This window comes from Mobula birostris, chromosome 4, assembly GCF_030028105.1.
Source record: "Mobula birostris isolate sMobBir1 chromosome 4, sMobBir1.hap1, whole genome shotgun sequence".
Classification (NCBI taxonomy): Eukaryota; Metazoa; Chordata; class Chondrichthyes; order Myliobatiformes; family Myliobatidae; genus Mobula; species Mobula birostris.
Window position 1 is genome coordinate 10067440 of NC_092373.1, and position 20234 is coordinate 10087673.

A 20234-nucleotide genomic window follows, 5' to 3' on the forward strand; every position below is an offset into this window, starting at 1 on the left:
GTGCAGAGGGACTCGGGAGTGATTTTGCATGAATCACAGAAGTTTGGTTTGTAGATGCAGCAGGCTATCGAGAAGGTAAATGGAATTTTGGCCTTCATTGCTAGAAAGATGAATTTAAGAGCAGGGAGCTTGTGCTGCAGCTGCATAGGGTACTGGTGAGGCTGCACCTGGAGTACTGTGTGCAGTTCTGGTCTCCATACTTACGGAAGGATATACTGGCTTTGGAGGCGGTACAGAGGAGGTTCATCAGGTTGATTTCAGAGATGACGCATTTAGACTATGAGGAGAGATTGAGTCGCCTAGCACAGTAGTCGCTGGAATTCAGAAGAATTAGAGGGGATCATATAGAAACATATTAAATTATGAAAGGGATAGACAAAATAGAGACAGGAAAGCTGTTTCCACTGGTAAGTGATACTAAAACTCATGAACATAGCCTCAAGGTTCGGGGGAGTAGGGAGATGAGGAGGAACTGCTTTCTCCAGATAGTGGTGGATTTGTGGAATCCTCTGCCCAATGAATCAGTGGAAGCTACCTCAGTAAATAAATTTAAGACAAGCTTGGAAAGATTTGTGCATAGTATGGGAATTAAGGGTAATGGGGAAAAGGCAGGTGGGTAGAGATGAGTCCATGGCCAGATCAGCCATGATCTTATTGAATGGCGAAGCAGGCCTGACGGGCCAGATGGCCTACTTCTGTTCCTATTCCTTACGTTCAGTCAAAACAATCCAAGTCTTTCAGATTTGCAGAATTCTGCGAATTCTTCATCCTGAGTCAGTACTAAGTAGCTACCCATCCTTCAGGTCCTTCTGTTTCTCACCCACGTAGTCCGGATCGAGTCTGTTGCTGACCCAACAGGAATTTAACCTCGAGCTCACATGGACGCCAATTCTGTTATAAGAATCACCCTTTGTAATAACCATCAGTAAGGCACAGAGAGATTCTGTATTTACTGATAAGGACGTTTATTGTTTAAACTAACAAGAACGTGAATTCATACACTAAATCCATTGTGTGCACACCCACCAAGTTTCCCTCACCTTCTTGAATAGTCAAAGAATAGCAAACATATTACACGGCCAAAGGGGTCTCCACTGGCCAGGCGTCCCTTGTAATCCCGATTTCCTCGGCACATGCTCCACGTAGGGTCGCTCACGCTTGTATCTGCGACAGTTGTTCTTGATGTTTCCGCTGCCAGCACACAGGAAGCACCCATTTTTATATACGTTCCTTATCAATTCAAATATCGCATTGCGTTCCATTGGTCACAGACCATGTGTTTGACCTTTAATACCTCCAAGCCAGCAAATGACAGCCGATAATTCATGGTTATTTGTTCTCAATAAGCAACCAGCTCGAATCACTCCAGGCAAGCAACAGCCCCAACATTCTCAAGCCTGCATATTATATTCAACCAAAAAAAAAAAAACATCTCACAAAGTAACTTCTTATTTGGAAAGGATTTCTAGTCGAGCAGATTACCTGGAGCATCATCGCGTCTTCTTTAAAACATTGATCAAACCAAGCACTTCAAACTCACAAAATAGAGACAGATTGTCTTCACAAAATGGCAGCCTCCATCTCCAAGCACGCGTAAGAACAAAGGCAATAAGTCTCTCTGCTTCCATGGTCCACGATTCATTGGAATTCACTGATTTGCGAACTATCATTCTTTGTCTCCAACAAGGTAATTTTGCAGCACTGTAAATCTCTTGCTGCACCAGAACTTGGAATATTGTGTTCAGTTCGACTCATTATAGGAAGGACGTGGAAGTTCTAGAGAGGGTGCAGAGGAGATTGATAAGGATGCTGCCTGAATTAATGAGCATGTGTTATGAAGATAGGATGACCGAGTTAGCGATATCCACTTTGAAGTGAAGGATGATGGGAGGTGTATAGGATGATAAGATTTTGAATGGATATCCAGACACTTTTCACATGGTGGAAATGACTAATACAAGGGAGCATAATTTGAAGATAATTGGAAGAAAATATAGGATCGGTGGCAAAGGTAATTATGTTTTACACAGATAGAAGTGGGTGGCTCTAAAGCACTACCAGAGGTGGTGATAGAGGCAGATATAATACTATGCATATAAGAGATACGTGTATAGTCAACTGGAGGTTAGAGCAATGGAATGCTACATGGGAGGAAAGAGTTCGATTTATTTTGGAGTATGTTAAAAGGCCGGAACAACATTGTGAGCTGAAGGCCCTGTACTGTGTTACAATGTTCTGCGTTCGATATTCTATGTTCTACGTTCCGCCATATGTTGAAAGCCTTTCAAACTACTCGTGTGGTTGAAACCGCCCTGATGTAGTGTTTCGACCCAAAAGCATCAACAGTTCATTTCCACAGATTGTTGCTTCAGGCTGCGTGTAACCTTTCAATGACCATGGTACAATGACACACACGTCCTTCTGAATATCCATATTTCCAAATCCGTCTAAGTAAAAAAAGAGACATGAGTCTCCTTTACTCCTACCAGAGCAGATAGCCTTACATTTCGTCACGCTGTACTCCACCTGCATGCATCCAGTTTACTCAGCCCACCTGTATCTCCTTAAAGATCCTACATATTTATCACGCACATTCCTCGGTTTTATGTCATCAAGGTACTTGGACAGGTACATGGATAGGAAAGAATTAGAGGGATTTGAGCCGAACACAAGTAACGGGGGACAAGCTAAAACGGGATTTCGTGTGGCATGAGCCAATTGGGCCAGAGGGCCTATTTTCATGGTATATGACAAAATCAACAGGGAAATGTTTCATTCCTTCAGCTGAATCATCGATGGAGATTGAGCCTTAAACATGTGTAATTACTGATTCCCGTGGTAAACCATCAGTAAACCATAGCATGTCAACTCACGGACGACCCATTAATTCCCACCTCTTAATTTAAAAACCAATGCAGTATATTACCAGTGATTCTTTTTTTTTTACTGTTAAGTTGTATATCAATATCTTGTACAATAATTCTTCGTTACTTTTATTTTATCAGAATCACTGTGCCTGAGAAATGTGTTTTAAGGGATTATTTACAAGGAAGAATTGCCACTGAACAAATCTAAAATCCGTAGCACGAGTGGTGATCTCTGGTAACAGCGAATGAAAGGGTTACTAATAGCCCGTGACTTTATTTCTGGTAGAGTCAATAGAGAAATCTGCATAATTGATCCAGATAAGCAATTCTTACGCAAAACTACGCCATTTTTTCTCACTTTTTTGAATTCCTGCATCGACAAATGCTTATGGTCCTAGTTATCACTCACACATTCAGTCCTAAGATGAAGCTCTCTCCGTAAGTGGAAAATCTTGTCCTTATTTACGTATACTCTAACAAGTCCCCATTACGTTATTGCATCACCGTTCAACTGGTTGCATCATCGTCTAGTATGGAAGGGCTACTGCAGTGAATCGAAACAAGCTACAGGTTGCAGAAAATTGTAAACAGTCAGCTCCATTATGGCACTACCCTCCCTAGCATCGGTGATACCTTCAAAAGGCCATGCCTCAAGAAGTTAGCATTCATTATTAAGAACCCACATCACCTCGGGACAAGCCCTCGTCTCATTGCTGCCATTAAGGAGGAAGTACAGGACCATGAAGCCAGACACTCAAAGTTTCAGGAACAGTTTGGTCCCCTCCACCCTCAGATTACGCATTGAACACTATCTCACTATGTTTTGCTCCCTTTGTGCACAATTTAATTTATTTTGTTATTATACATTTCTTACTGTAAGTTTCAGCATTTTATTAATATGTATTGAAGTGTACTGCTGACGCAAAACACTAAATTTCACGATATGATCCAATGATATTAAACCTGATTCTCGTTCTAATTCCGATTGGAATAAACCCACGTCATAAATCATGATAGGTTACACGCTTTAATTAAGCCATTTAACACAGTAAGCATTGTCGCCCAATTGCTATTAACAGTACTATAGAGTCATACCACAATGTATGGATTAATAACTAGACTATAAAATGCCACTAAACTAATCACAATGTTCTCGGCGTATTTTCTGGTGCTCTAGAACAACCTAGAAGAATAGCTGATTAGATGTTCATGATTACTCTCCATAACTCCACAACAGCGCAGTCCAGCCGCATTATTATTTCCCCTATATCTTATAGATTTCCGGCATTTGCCCAACGCTTTGCGACAAACAAAGAGACCTATCGTTTTTCGTGTTTTCTTTCCATCGTTTATTAAATATTGTAGTCACATTTGCTACCTACACGAATCTATATGATTGTAGCCAAAGGAATCACTGACTCCAAAGCCATCCCATGCAAATCTCTGGGGTTTAGACCAGCAGGTCCTTGGGATGTCAGTTTTCATACTGATGTCCACCACAGCAGTATCGCAATTACAGTACTAGGTCCTGATTGTGATGCAATTGCATTTCTTCCTAAGCTTTTTCGCTTACTACTTATTGTTTTCTTTTTTCGTATATTGGGTATTTGACGGTCTTTTAAAATAGACCGTCATATAAACATTCCAATGTATTTAAGATCGAATATATTGCATAAACAGGTGTATGGGGTGCCCAGGGGCAGCTTGTCCACGTTTGATGCCTACCTGGCACCCTGCTCTCACTTGTGTTTCCAAGTAAGTGCATGCGACAGTGGCCACACCCTGGTACAGCGCTTCGGCAGGCGGGCTAAACCCGGTGGATAGCCGGGAATCTCCAACACCGGAGAGACAGTCTACTCCAGCATGCGAAGCCCGTTCCAGCGGACTGGGCGGATGAGATGTACTGCAGGATCCAACGACCAAGAAAACAGTGCAGCAACGCTTCGCGGCGAGCGAAGGGGATGGCCAGGCACAGAAGGCATCAAGGCTATACACTGCAACCGAGGAAGTCTCCAGATGGGACAATTTTTAGGACCATAGGACAAAGATTTTTGAGGCCGCGTGAGTGGAACTGCCCCAGTGCAACGGCTCGTTCATTATAAACTTTCCTCCGCACAGGTATTTCTTGGAGTAGCTGTATGAGCTATGCCGACAGACATCTTCGTCACAAATGACGGACAACCAACACATTGAGTAAACATAGAACATAGAATAGTACAGTACAGTACAGGCCCTTCGGCCCACCATATTGCGCCGATCCTTAAACCCTGTCTCCCATATAAACCCCCCACCTTAAATTCCTCCATATGTCTGTCTAAATAAACAACTTAAACTTTCTAAAACAGAGACCTGTTAAGAATTCCCTCCATTACTCAGTCATTGTTGAATTAGGACGACGCAATGTTTAGTTTTCCAAAAGTTCCATTGTAGCTGACAGAACAATTGTGTAAATTTGAAATCACTACCGGCAGTGGGAAAGTTTCAACCCGTAAAAGTTAATCATGAAGTAATCAGATATGTAAATCTGATGTCAAATTTAGTTCTTTGTCCACTTCTGTGTTAAAATTTCGCACACTCCAATATAAACAATTTACAGAAGATTTTAAATAGTTTAAATTCTCAGAATATTAACCTGCCGATATATATGGATATATAAAGAATCAAAGCTATATATAATCACTACGTTTTGTAGGCGGCACGGTAGTGTAGTGGTTAGCGTAATGCTCTGACAGAAGCAGTGAGCGGGTTCAATTCCACCATTATCTGTAAAGACTTTGTACGTTCTTCCCGTACTCTGATTTTCTCCCTCATTCCAAAGACTTGCGGGTTAGTAGGTTAATGGTCAAATGGGTGCAATTGAGCTCGTTCCTTCTAGGTTGACTAGAAGGACCTATTAACCTGCTACATTTCTGAATAAATAAATATAATAATAACTGCGGATTATACACACTAAAGCAAAACTGATACGAAGGGCCGCTGGTAGCTACAGAGAAGTCCCTTTCGCCATCATATGTTTCTTTGTATTACTATCCGGCTTCAGCAAGATAATGTAACATTTCGGTCCAAAAATACAGACGAGCAGACCGAAGCTCGATGCCCAGATAGCGAACACTTCTACAGCCACTGTGTACTTTCCTGGAGAGCTCACATAAGCAGGAATAAAAGTTATCCAAACAGCGCAAAAGATCAGCATGCTGAAAGTGATGTACTTAGCATCGTTGAAGCTGTCCGGAAGTTTCCGGGCAAGGAATGCAAGCACTAAACACACCATAGACAACAGCGCAACATAGACAGAGACTACGTAAAAGCCGATCAATGAGCCAACATCACATTCCAGAATAATGATGTCTCTGTAATGTTTCATATTTTTCAGGGGATAAGGGGGTGACACGCTTAGCCAGACAACACAAACTAAACCTTGCAGAAAAGTAAGGATGCAGACGCCCAAGCGTTGCTGCCCGGGTCCGAACCAGTTCATCACGCTGCTGTTGGGGAGAGTTGCTTTAAAGGCAACCACGACAAGGATGGTTTTGCTCAAGATGCAGGAAATGCTGAGAACGAACACAACTCCGAATGCTGTCCGACGCAACATGCAAGACCAGCCGGATGGTTCTCCAATGAAGGCAAGCGAGCAAATGAAGCAAAGCAGGAGGGCGAAGAGAAGCAGGAAGCTGAGTTCGGAGTTGTTCGCTTTGACTATGGGCGTTTCTCGGTGTCGGTAGAAAATGGCGGCGGTGGCCAAAGTAAAAATCACTCCTACTAGAGAAAGCGTCACTAATACAACCCCTAGAACTTCTCCAAAGGAAAGGAACTCCACCTTCTTCAGGACACATTGAGTTTTTGCCTCATTGGACCAGTATTCCGATGGACACTTGATACAATCCGCGGAATCTGGAAAATAATAATTTGACATGAAAATGTGTGTGAGCACAGAACTGCGGAGTTGAAAGACATTGCGTTCGTCTCATCACTTACCAGTGGCGTTGCTGAACTCACCATCGGCGCACTCTGCACAGTCAAAACAACATATCGGCTGCCCTTTCCGGCTGACTTTTCTTGCTCCCGGAAGACAGGGCTCTGAGCAAATTGCTCGCGGGATCTGAAACAAGAGAAAACATCCTGATAGTATCCGTTGGATGTGTAAATGCACGCATGAAACATGCAAAACAGCAGACAAAAATAAAATGAAGCTTGTTAAATAAAAGAAAATTAAAACGTCCAATGAACGTTGAACTAATTTAAATCTGGGCAATATTATGCTCGAGCGATGTGAAGGCACAAGCGGAGGTTGCTAAAATGGCTACACAGCCGAACTGGAGAAACGGGTGTTTTGACTCATATCAAAGAGGATGGATTATAAAGTTTGAAATCAGCAAAGTTTCGCCTGAAGTCAGTGAATAAGGAGTGTTAAATGGTCACAGATCAATAAACTCCCATAGAAGGCGTCCATATTAGAAACGGAGACAGTGAACTACGTTCTAATTCTATGCAACAGTTTATACCGGAGTTCCGGATCATTCCAGAAAAAGAGGCGTTGATTGCCAGGTTATATGGGGAGATAGTTACAACCAAGTTGTAGGTCACAGGTAACTGAGTGACGGGCAAGATGTGGAATGGGGACAGCCAACAACCGATTACCGCATTAGGTATTCAGGGGATGGGGATGACCAAGCAGAGAGAAACCACGGCGTTCAGATCTCTGGCACTGAGTCTTCGAAGGGAGGGGGTTGGGCTTGGGGTGAAGTGGCGAGTTGTAGAGATAAGGGATCTACCCATTGGTTAGGGGAACAGACAGGTGGTTTTGTGGACCAAAAGAAGATTTCCAGATGGTATGTTGCTTCCCAGCTGCCAAAGTCAAGGTAATCTCGGAACGAGTCAAGAGCGTTCTTATGTGTGAAGGTGAGAAGTCCACGGTGGCACCCATTATATGGGTAGGAAGGGTGACGAGGTCCTGCAAACTCTGTTGAGGGAGCTTTCTGCTAAGTTACGGGAAAGGGCCTCTTTGGTTGTGATCTCAAGATTGCTCCCTGTGCTGCGCTCTGGAGAGACCAGAAACGCGATGGTTTGGCTGTGGATGCTCCAAAGTCGAACCAGTTGGTAGGTTCATTGGTTATTCAAAATTGTCCCGTGATTAGACTGGGATTAAATTAGGAGATTGCAAGGCGGAGGCTACTCCATGTTGCATGTCAATAAATATGTCAGAAAAATATAAATATAAGTAGGAAGGATAAACAGTTTAACACATAGCTAAGGAGTTGGCGCTGGAGGGATGGCTTCATATTTTTTTTGGGCTCTCTTCTGGGAGGATGTGACCAGTACAAAAAGGAATGGTTTGCACTGAAACGGAAGGTGACTAATTTCCTTGCGGGAAGGTTTGCTAGTGCAGTACGGGTTTGGTTTGGTGATTGGTATCAGAGCAGATAGCGGAGTGGTTGGAGGAAACGATGTTGTTAAGCCTATATGCCAAGTGTGGAATAAGAGGGTTAATCTTGGTGGGACTAACGTTTTGTGTTGTATATATTCCAATGCAAGGAAAGATGGTTGAGCTTAGGGCATGGATCTGCACGTGGAGGTATGACATTGTAGCCATAAGTAAGACTTGTTTTTAGGAGGCGCAGGTATGGCAACCGAACGTCCCAGGATTCCTTTGTTTTAGACGTGATATAGCGGGAGTAAAGAAAAGAGGAGGGATGGCATTACTAGTCAAGGAAGATGCCAGGACAGTGCTCAGAAATGACCGACTCGAGACATCGTCTATTGAGACCATATGGGTGAAACTAGGGAATAAGAAAGGGATGAGCATATTCATGAGGTTATATTATCGACCACTCAACAGCGTGCGGGATTTAGAAGAGTAAATTTGTAGAGAGATAGCAGACTGCTGCAAGAATTATAAGGTTGTGATAGTAGAATGATTTTAACTTTTCACATATTCACTGGGACCCCGATACCATAAAAGGGATGGATGGAAGAAGGTTTGTCAAGAATGTTCAGGAAAGCTTCCTTCATCTTAACTGGAGCGAGTGGGATTCCACATCTTCTATGAGGGAATAAGAGACAGATGTTTGTATGGGGGTAAACTGCATCTAGTGAATATAATGCCCTTGGTTTAAAATAATTATGAAGAAGATTAGGTCTGGTGCTCGGGTCGATATTCTAAATCGTAGAAAGATTAATTACAATGGCATGAAAAACATCTGGCAAGTGTGCGTTCGGTGAGATTGTTTTCTGGCAAAGGTGTACTCGTTAAATGGAAGGCCTTCAAAAGTGAAACTTTGAGAATCCAGAGCAGCATACAAGAAGCTGGAGGAACTTAGCTCTCCAGGCAGCATCCATGGAAAAGAGTATGCAGTCGACTTTTTGGGTCGAGACCCTTCATCAGTACTCTTCATCAGAATGTCTCGTTTTTCTAAACTCTTAAGAAAACAGACCAAACTATCGAGACTGCACTTTATATTACATTACGCTAGGGTATTATCAACAATATCTGTTTCTACTATATCGCCCATATCCCGGAAATGCAACTACTTTCCATTTCAGCAGCGAAAATGGAAGGTAAAAGAAGGCCCTACCGTATTTCCGGTAGTGCTCCACATGATATCGCCGACATTCATCATCAGTTTGCTCCCTGGCGGAGCCGAGCCATCATAAGATCCGACATATACGATGTCGACACTTCCCTTGAAATTCCTTTGTAAGTTCACAAATTCATATCTTGGCACTGGGTCTCCATTTTCATCGAAATATACGGCTTCTCCAGTCTTCGCAGTGAAATTCACCGTGCGGAGGTAGTGCAGTAACTGGAGGGTGGGGGGGGGGATGGTGGTGTGGTAGTGAGGAGAGGGTAGGTAAAAAAGCAAGGACGGCTATTCTTTAATCGAGGCGTGGATTCCGTCCACTTAAATTAAGACATTCAAATTTGCCGTAAACGCACATGATTGAAATGTGTTGCGCAGTAAGTACCACGTACAGAAGAGATGTACTGTATACTTGAGACTGCCGAGGAGGGTGGAGGATGTTTAAGGAATAACATAATTGTCTTGGATCCACAAACATGAACACTGAATAAGAAGCTGTCCGTTGTAGATCTACATAGAAATTTATGCTCTTGCTCTAGGCCTGTACATCACTGCAAAATCGCAAGAGTACAGCCCGGTTTAATGCACCGTCTGTGAGATGGCCCTTGGCATTTCCCAATAAAGAATAATAAAATTCACAGGAAGCTGCTATACAGAAAAAAAAAAGTATCTAAGTGTGAATTATATTATGGTTGGAGGAAATTGCATCTCAGTGCATTAATTGAACTGCTCCCCACTGATTAACAGATTAGATACGTTCGATACGTTTGGAAATCATTTTAGGTGAATACATATTTGACCATCACAAAGGTTATATGATTAAAATATAGAGGACAGTGGTTGAATACCCGCAAATGAAAATAGAACACAATATATGTTTCAAAATGTATTCATACCAAATGGCTTTCTCAATGAGGTGCTTGCTTCAACAAAGGAATTGCATGCCTACCTGCCACGGCTCGAAATTTGCTATATGCGCGCAGGTGTTCTTCGCAAAGGGTCCGTCGCCTTCGACACAGGTTAACAGATTGTGGAGAGCGTGAGCGATGGAGTAGACCGCAGTATACACGTGGTATGAGCTCCCGTCCATTATTTCGGGAATGTAGGCATTTTCTATCCCTTCTATCTGCTCCTTCCCTGTACATTGCCGAACTTGACCCGTGGAATTCCCCGGGCTTGTCCCATTGTCTGTGGCAAAAGAGCAGGTGAATAAATTTTCCCAAAACTCCGTCACCAAAATATTTCCAGGAAACTTAGAAGGATGGACTTTACGAAGATAATCTCTGAGATCATCTATCTCTGTCCTGCGGGTGGTTGGACCGATTGTACCTGCGAGATAAATTACTCTTTCTTCTGGGAGGAGAAGATCTGCTGTCACCCACGCCTCACTTCCAATCCACTGTATACCGGTGACATTTTGACGCAAAATTTCATTCAATAAAATTCGCATATCACCAACGTTAACAAAGGCCACTACCACTTTAGTAGACGCCTGTTTAATCACCTGGACAATTCTGCTGATTTTTTCCGGCGGGTCTGTCCTGTAAAATGACTCGGAGTAGGCAATGCAAACCCCAAACTTTTCCACATGTTCCACAAATCCTTGCATTCCGGAATTACCGTAGTCGGTGTTACTTCTAATAGTTCCAATCCAAGTCCAGCCAAAGGTTCTCACCAGTTCAGCAATGAGTTTGGACTGGTACTCGTCACTGGGGATAGTTCTAAAAAACGTGGGGTATTCTGTCTTATCGCCGAGACAGGAACAGGTGGAGTAGTAACTAACCTGTTGAGAAGGAGGCCAATAGATGAATATCTGTGTCCGGCTTTAGACTATAAATGACTGATACATATCGATCGTTTCTTTGTGAATCTTCTCACGATTGTACACAATGGTACATGAATGTGCAACATGAAAAACATACAGATGTTACTGGCATGTCACTACTTATGTATTACTCTTGTAATAAACCTCCAGTTAGCCACATCGGGATTACCGCTGTCATCTTTGTTCGTTCAGTTATAGGAACGATGCAATGGCTTTGGAGGAGGTGCTGGCCACGATTACCATGTTGCTGCCTCGGTTAGATGGCATATGCTGTAGGAGTTTTTGAGAAACTTGGGTTAATTTTCCTGGAGCGCTGGAGCATGAGGGCAATCATAACAGAAATGTATAGGACTATGAGAGTTATATACAGAGCACTCTGCGGTGATTTTTTTCCTCCTCGTGTTTAAATGTCTCACGCTACAGTGCAGACATTTAAAGTGAGAGATGGGAAAGGTCAATGGAAACGTGCCAGGCATTTTTTTCTACAGGTTGTTCGTTGCCTGGAATATGCTGTCTGATGTGGCGAGGAAAGTAAATACGATAGAGGCCTTTGAGAGTCTCTTAGTTGAGTACTTGAATGGGCAGAGAACGGACGGGCATTGACATTGTGTGGACAAAAGGGACTAGTTTAGTTAGTTATTTAAATAATACTTTAATTATTCCGGCAGAATCCATCGGCCGAATGGAATGTTCTGGGTTTTGACTGCTCAATGTTCTGTGTTCTATGTTTTACTACAGGGAGAAATAACAGAGCATAAGCTAACATTTCTACTGTTTATTACTGTGAATGGTGTATCACTTTCTGGAATATTTCCATGCAGTAAAAACGCAAGCTATATATGTAAGGAGATCGTTGTTTCAATGCAAAAAAATGCAGACAAATATTTGAGACATTACCAGCGGAATCCCGAAGGAACCGATTGTCCTGGCGGTTACGATGGAATTTGTAGAAATTTCGCAGCCAACAATGGCAGCGACGTTGGAGGAACCTCGACATTGAGGGAATTCAATTGATTCATCTTCTCCGTTGATCAAAGCGAGCGCTGCCTTCGAGGCGATCGTGGGGTTCGAACAGTCATCGTGGATCTGATACCCGAGTGTGATCCCTGGGAGGAGATTCTCATTCTTGTTTATCTCTTCAATGGCAAAAATCATAGTTTGCACCCGTTGGAAGCTTGCAAACCAAAAACTGTGGGATAAATATAAGATGAGGTGATAAAAGTCTTCAGATGACTAATGCTTTCCGGAAATGACATTAAACAATCTTGAAAATTGAATCTTGAAGATTTAAAATGAAAAAATTTTCTTGTCGATAAAGCGTGTTCAGAGAACGGACCTCGGCCCCGGCGACACACTGATTGTAATTTCACCGGTTAAAAAAAAAAGCAAATTCATTTTACAGTAAACAAGATTCTACGGACCTTCCAGGAGAGGGTTCGAATGGAATCATATTCTTACTAGGACGCGGCCGACTTCACAAGTACGTGGATAACGAAGATAAAGCAACAGACACAAAATGCTGACTTAACTCAGCATGCTGAGCTGTTTCTACGAAGGGAAGTGAACACTTGACTCTTTGCACCGAGGCCCTTTGTCAGGACTGGAAAGGAAGGGGACAGTATTTCACAAGTCGCAGATTCGGAGAGCAGCAGCCTTTCCAGTTTTGACGAAGAGCCTCCCTAGATGCCACCTCAGCCGCCGAGTTCCTTCAGTAATTTGTGGGTGTTGCTCAAGATTTCCAACATCTGCAGAACCTCTTGTATTTTTGTAACGAGGACGGAGTGCGGTTAGGTGATGGGAATTTATGTGGTAGCCCTGTCATAATCAGTTTATTGACAGCGAATGATAGGAAACATCCGTAAGAGGTGTTACATTCCGGCAACGCTGACTACAGATGATACGGACACAAATTATGGTAATTTAAATTCTTCGTGGACAAGCACCAATAAATCTTTATAGAAACTCAAGAAATTCTACCAATGTTGGAAATCCTGAGTAACACACACAATATGCTAGAGGAACTCACCAGGTCAGTCAGCATCTATGGAAAAGAATAAATAGTCGGCATTTCAATCTGAGACCCTTCATCAAAGCTCATCATAATATAAATATACTTGGTATTTTCCAGTAATTTCAATACACATAGAACGTAGAATAGTTCAGCTTAGTTCACAGAACAGTTGTGCTAATTCCATGCCTCACTAAAGTAACCCCTTCCACCTATACAATGTCCACAGCCCTCCATTCTCTGCACATCCCTGTGCCTAACTAAGAGCCCCAAGCGTTTATATTGTACATTATATGCCCCCACTATAATCCCTGGCCGCGCATTCAGCACACACCACCCTCTGTACACAATAACACTCGTATCTCCACTTTGAAATTACTCCCTCTCTTACCTTAACATATGCGACATAGTACTGTACATTTCAATTCAGGGAAAATGATACTGGTTGTCCGTTTGGCAATTAAATAGGAAGGCAAAATACCAATGTCATCTCCATTGAGAAACTGGCACGACCTGTCAATTCGCCTTTGCCATTTAAGAAGTTTATCAATGCATCATAAAAAGTATTCCATCGGGATATAGTGTGACGAGGTATGGCAACTTCTCTACCCTGGACAACAATACTGCGGCGTGTTGAGGATACCGTGGAAGCTACCAACCCCGCCATGTGCACATTTCTCGCTGCCTCGATAAAGTAACCAACATAATCAAGGAGCTCACCCCTTGGGCATTTTTCCCGACTTTACTTCATCTCATTTCCCCACACACCCATCTTCCTTCTTATCTGGTCTCACTTATCACCTGTCGGCTTGTGCTCCATCCTCCTACCACCCCCATCCTCTCGCCATCATCTTATTACGGCTCACTTACTTTTCAATCCGGATTGAGGGATTTAGACCCAAACCCTTTACCGTCTATTACCCTGTATAGATGCTGCATGAGTTGTTAAATACCACTTTAGATTTCAACGAAGAATTCGTGAAATCCTCCCCTATGCCACGATGACTGACACAGTTAATTATTTTAAGAAAATGAATTAGAGCTATTGGAGGAACTTAATGGGTCCGGTAGGATACAATTCCAATGAAAGGCCTTAAGTGTCGACTGTTCATTTTTAACCACTTATTTTGCCTGACCTGCCGAGTTCCCCCAGCAGTTAGTAATTTTTAATATTAAAATTCCATATTCTATCAGTCACTGTCTTTTACCTCTTCACTGATTATATGTCATTCAAAGCATACCCAAGATCTCTCATGAAATAACGAACAGTACAGCGTGTAGCATCACAGTGGATAATCATGAACTGGTGCCGAACCAACCATGCTAAATAACGTGCCTTAGACATACGGCCGGATGTCCCCTTTCATCTGTACAGAATTCCAAATCCTGCGCTGTGGTACATAATTTATCAACGTGCCATGGAAGGTAATATCCCCGCCGGGTATACGTTTCTCGCTGCCTCGATAAAGTAGCCAACATAATCAAGGAACTTACCGCTAGCTGGAAAAACAATTCTGAACGTGTTTTTCTCTGATCACTGAAAGGGAGAAAAATACTATTCTTTTTCCTTTAAAATCACATTCTTTATATTTCTTTCTGAATCGCGTGGAATGAAACAAAGAGTTGAATAACAAACAGATATGCATATGTAGACACAAGAAGCTTTTGGTGACCATTAATTTGACTACTTTACGTTGATTAACAAAGTTAAAATTACGATTTTAACATGCTGCATCAGTAACTCTACTAGACAACGGTAACGGTACGTAAATTTTCCAAATGATAGTTAGCTTTCGAATTAAAAGATCTAATCTCTGGGTAAGAGCAATTTCTACAAGACGGAGTGATGAAGAATTGCCAGGCCAGAGGAAGTAAACTCACTTTTTGCACACAGTGTTTTTTGGGGAAAAGGTAAATGAATGGAAGTCGTGAATCAGATCCAAGTGCATTGGGAATATTCCGCCGATAATGATATCTCCATTCTTGAACAAGTCGGGCAAATTGACTTTTGCTCGACGCCTGCAGAGGATTCCATGCGTTTCTGGTGAAGCAGTGAGCAACAACAGAAGCAGATACGGAGGCATTGCTCAGTCGCAGAGACCTGTCACGATTAGAGGGAAGAAAACGAATTTATATTGTCTCAATCAAACATCTGAAGACGTCTCAAAGCGCTTTACAGCTGCGACAACTATTGTAATGTATTAAGTCTCTGATGATGACATGGTACACGAGGGGCTCAGGTATTGATGTAGGTACATCTGGCTAACAGGTGAGGAATTTCACAGCGAATAAGCAGGCAACTCTGTACTCCCAGGAGAGAGTAAACATTTTACTAAGAAACAAGAAGAAACCTCAAGAGCATGAAGGTTTCGTATAGCTAATAGTTGACACTTGAAATGTAATTCAGTCGTTAGCCCCCTGGTCCTATCATGGAAGACTGAAATTAATTATATATTTAATAGTAACTACAGAATATTAGTTTACTTACAGTATTTCATCAACAGGGAGACTGAAGTTGAACACAAAATCTGTTACAGTGCATCTCTGCCCTCAAGAAGCCGACAGAATGCAGGCAAGAATCAATCCAGATTCCAGCATCTGAAATCTGAATTCTGTATTGCATCCTGAATCACACAAGACACGAATTAAAAAAAAAAACAATACAGTAATGACATGTGGAGGAATTAGTGTGGGAGGCTGCTACTGAGCGCGAATTCTTTTCTAGATGCTGCAAAACCTCCACCACAATTACTCTCAAAATTGACGCTCCCCCCAAAAAACTGCGTCCTCCGCCCCTTATTCTACTCGTTGTCAGAAAACAACAGCAACAAAAGACGCTCTTTGACCCATGTAATCCAGATAAACCATTACTTCGTCTAGTTCCAATTACCTGCATTCAGACCATTACACTCCATACCCCTCTCATCCATGTACATAGTGTCATATTCATAGAGTCATAGAACACGACAGCAAGGAATCAGCCCATCGGACCATCTAGGTGGATAACTGGTGGAGAACCAGTTATCCGCCTGGTCTCATTGTTTAGATTAGATTAGATTAGATTAGATTCAGCTTTATTGTCATTGTGCCGAGTACAGATACAAAGTGAATGAAACGCAGTTAACATCTGACCAGAAATGCAAAGAATAGTGTTATTTACAAAATAACTACGAAGAAAAAGTAAGTGCTACAGCACACAAATATAAAAGTACTGAGACAGTACAATATGGGTGCAATACTGCTTAGGCTGTGATGTGAGGTTCAGCAGGGTCACAGCCTCAGGGAAGAAGCTCTTCCTGTGCCTGCTGGTGCGGGAGCGGAGGTTCGTGTAGCGTCTACCAGATGGGAGGAGAGTAAAAAGTCCATGGTTAGGGTGAGATGCATCCTTAATAATGCTTTTCGCCCTGCCCAGGCAGCGTTTATGGTAGATGTTCTCAATGGTGGGCAATTGGGTGCCGATAATCCACTGGGCAGTTTTCACCACACGCTGGAGTGCTTTGCGGTCCGATACAGGACAATTGACATACCACACTGAGATGCAGTTGGTGAGTATGCTCTTAATGGTACAGCGGTAAAAGTCCGTCAGTATCCTGGGACAGAGGTGAGCTTTCTTGATGCTCCGCAGGAAATAAAGGCACTGTTGCGCCTTTTTGACTAGGATGGAGGAGTTCAGGGACCAGGTGAGATCCTCGGAAATGTGGATACCAAGGAATTTGAAGCTTGATACACGCTCCACTACAGCTCCGTTGATGTAGAGGGGGACGTGAGTGTGTCTCAACATAACATACCGAATATGCATTCAATACATTGTTTTATGAAGCCAAATGCGCCGAAAACTTTCTTTATGACCCTGTATACCTGTGTCTACATTTTCCGTATTCCCAGTCCACTTTCTTCCAGCGCACTCCCCCGTGCAACACCTCACACTAGTCGTCATTAAATTCTACCTGCCATTTTAGCGCTATTTTTCAGCTGATAAAAATACCGTTGCAAGCTTTGATAGTCTTATTCGCTCGTCACCACACCCCTTATGTTGGTGTCATCCGTATATCTGCTGATCTAGTTTACATATTCATGCACTAGGTTTTCTTTTACTGGCAAGTCCACATCATATATGAGGAGGTTACTTAAAGATCATTTGCGCAGTTTTCAGGAAAGGCATGTTCCTGCTCGAAGGAATCAGAATCAGAACCAGGTTTATTATCACCGGCATGTGACGTGAAATTTGTTAACTTAGCAGCAACAGTTCATTGCAATACATAATCTAGCAGAGAGAGAAAAAATAATAAATAAAATAAAACATAATAATAAATAAACATGTAAATGTCACAATGGTGGGCGCTGATGGCGGACCCAAATGCAAGACACAAACACCTCTTGTGAGGTTAACTTAAATTAAGTTTATTGCTCGTTACATGGAGAGCAAAGCAGAAGCAGGACTAGCGTAATGGACAAGGACTCAGGCCTTGGACTACGCAGGGGCTAAGGGTCAGGGCCAGGACTTGGCACTGGGAGCCGCCGGGGCCAGGACTTGGTACTGGGAGCCGCCGGGGCCAGGACTTGGTACTGGGAGCCGCCGGGGCCAGGACTTGGTACTGGGTGCCGCCGGGGCCAGGTCTTGGTACTGGGAGCCGCCGGGGCCAGGTCTTGGTACTGGGAGCCGCCGGGGCCAGGTCTTGGTACTGGGAGCCGCCGGGGCCAGGACTTGGTACTGGGAGCCGCCGGGGCCAGGACTTGGTATTGGGAGCCGCCGGGGCCAAGAACTCTTCTTATTCACGGGACAGTCACAGACACAGGACATAAAACATAGAGCCGGGAATCCTCCTTAGACACAGGATGGAGTCGGGACTCTTCTTGACACGGGGTCAGGACACTTCCAGGGTACAGGGCCGGGACCCTTTTTAGACGCACGACATGGATACGGGGACCACACAACAATGGACAGAACTATAACTGGGCTCAAGTACGCTCCGAGCCGCGGCGAGCTCTTCACTCACCACAGTGGGTTAACTTTGCTGACCCGTACTGACGAGGGGCGGTGGCTTGCTGGCACTTGCTTCGGGAGGAGACAATGCCTGCTCCGGCCAGATGACATTGGCTCGCAGTAGCTGCAGTGACTTTGTTAACGCTCTCGCGCCGAACGGCTGAAAGCCAGAGACTTATAAATTGCCAGTTCAGCCGAGGTAAATTGCCTCCAATCACCAAGCCCGAGGGTCATGGGAAAACAGCGAACCAAAGGGAAACAGGGAGTCAACGGTCTGGATCTTAACACAAACCAAGTAAATTTAAAGGGAACCCGATCCGGACCATGATAGTAAATCAATTACGTTTATTGAATAGATTTTTAAAAATGTGCAAAATCAGAAATACTGTATTTTAAAAGAAGTGACGTGGTGTCCAAAGCTTCAGTATCCATTTAGGAATCGGATGGCAGAGGGGAAGAAGCTGTTCTTGAAACGCTGAGTGTGTGTCTTCAGGCTTCTGTATCTCCTGCTTGATGGTAACAGTCAGAAAAGGGCATGCCCTGGGTGCTGGAAGTCCTTAATACTGGACACTGCCTTTCTGAGACACTACTCCCTATAGATGTCCGGGGTACTTTGCAGGCTAGTGCCCAAGATGGAGCTGACTAGATTTAAAACCTTCTGCAGCTTCTTTCGGTCCCATGAAGTAGCCCATCTATACCAGACAGTGAGGCAGCCTGTCAGAATGCTCTGTACGAGACAACTATAGAAGAAAAACAGGGATGGAAAGATATGTGAATCCTGGATGTCCAGAGTGGTGATGAACTTAGTGAAAAACAGGAAAAAGTAGAATCATAGAAACACAGAAAACATACAGCACAACGCAGGCGCTTCGGCCCACAAAGTTGTGCCGAACATGTCCCTACCTTAGAAGTTACTAGGGTTAGCCTTCTATTTTTCTAAGCACCACTTACCTATCCAAAAATCTCTTAAAAGACCCTATCGTATCCGCGTCCACCACCGTACCCGGCAGCCCATTCCATGCGCTCACTACTCTCTGTGTAAAAAACTTACCCCCGACATCTCCTCTGTACCTACTTCCAAGCACTTTAAACCTGTGCCCTCTTGTGGCAGCCATTTCAGCCCTGGGAAAAAGCCTCTGACTATCCACACGATCAATGCCTCTCATCATCTTATACACCTCTATCAGGTCACCTCTCATCCTCTATCGCTCCAAGGATAAAAGGCCGAGTTCACTCAACCTATTCTCATAACGCATGCTCCCCAATCTAGGCAATATCCTTGTAAACCTCCTCTGCACCTTTTCTATGGTTTCCACATCCTCCCTGTAGTGAGGTGACCAGAAATGAGCACAGTACTCCAAGTGGGGTCTGACCAGGGTCCTATATAGCTGCGACATTACCTCCCGGCTCCTAAATTCGATTCCACGATTGATGAAGGCCAATACACCTTATGCCTTCTTAACCACAGAGTCAACCTGCGCAGCGGCTCTGAGCATCCTATGGACTCCGACCCCAAGATCCCTCTGATCTTCCACACTGATCAGAGTCTTACCATTAATACTATATCCTGCTAAGTATGTAAAGCTTCAGAAGTTAGGATCAAGCAGAGCATATGAAGATTATAAAGGTGCCGGAAAAGAACTGAAGAAAGGAAATAGAAAGCCAGGAGGGGGGCATGAAAAATCCTTGGCAAGTAGGAGAAAGTTGAATTCCAAGGCATTCTATACATATATAAAAAAGCAATTAAAGACACAGATTCCATCAATGGAGAGACTGGCGGTAAAGTTTGTTAGAGTGCGTCTCCGCGTCCAACCCCCACCCCCCCGCCCCCCGCCAAAGGTAACAGAATTCAGGAAAACAAATCCGGATTCCGGCATCTGCAGTGTCTTACATCACTTGCAGAATCCAGGTATCCTGAATCCATACAAGACGAGCATTTGGGAAGAATTGCAAATATCAGACAATAATGACA

At 43.4% G+C, this 20234-nt stretch overlaps 1 protein-coding gene across 1 annotated transcript; it reads right to left on the bottom strand.

Moving 5' to 3' along the window:
* Window positions 1–5850: 5850 nt before the first annotated feature.
* Window positions 5851–12440, bottom strand: LOC140195835 (extracellular calcium-sensing receptor-like). The gene is made up of 5 exons (XM_072254471.1): window positions 12168–12440; window positions 10395–11228; window positions 9440–9667; window positions 6843–6966; window positions 5851–6758 (listed from the first exon to the last, which is right to left on the bottom strand). The coding sequence occupies exons 1-5, from the start codon at window positions 12423–12425 to the stop codon at window positions 5851–5853; spliced, it is 2352 nt and encodes a 783-aa protein (XP_072110572.1). The 5' UTR covers window positions 12426–12440.
* Between the last annotated feature and the right edge of the window lie 7794 nt (window positions 12441–20234).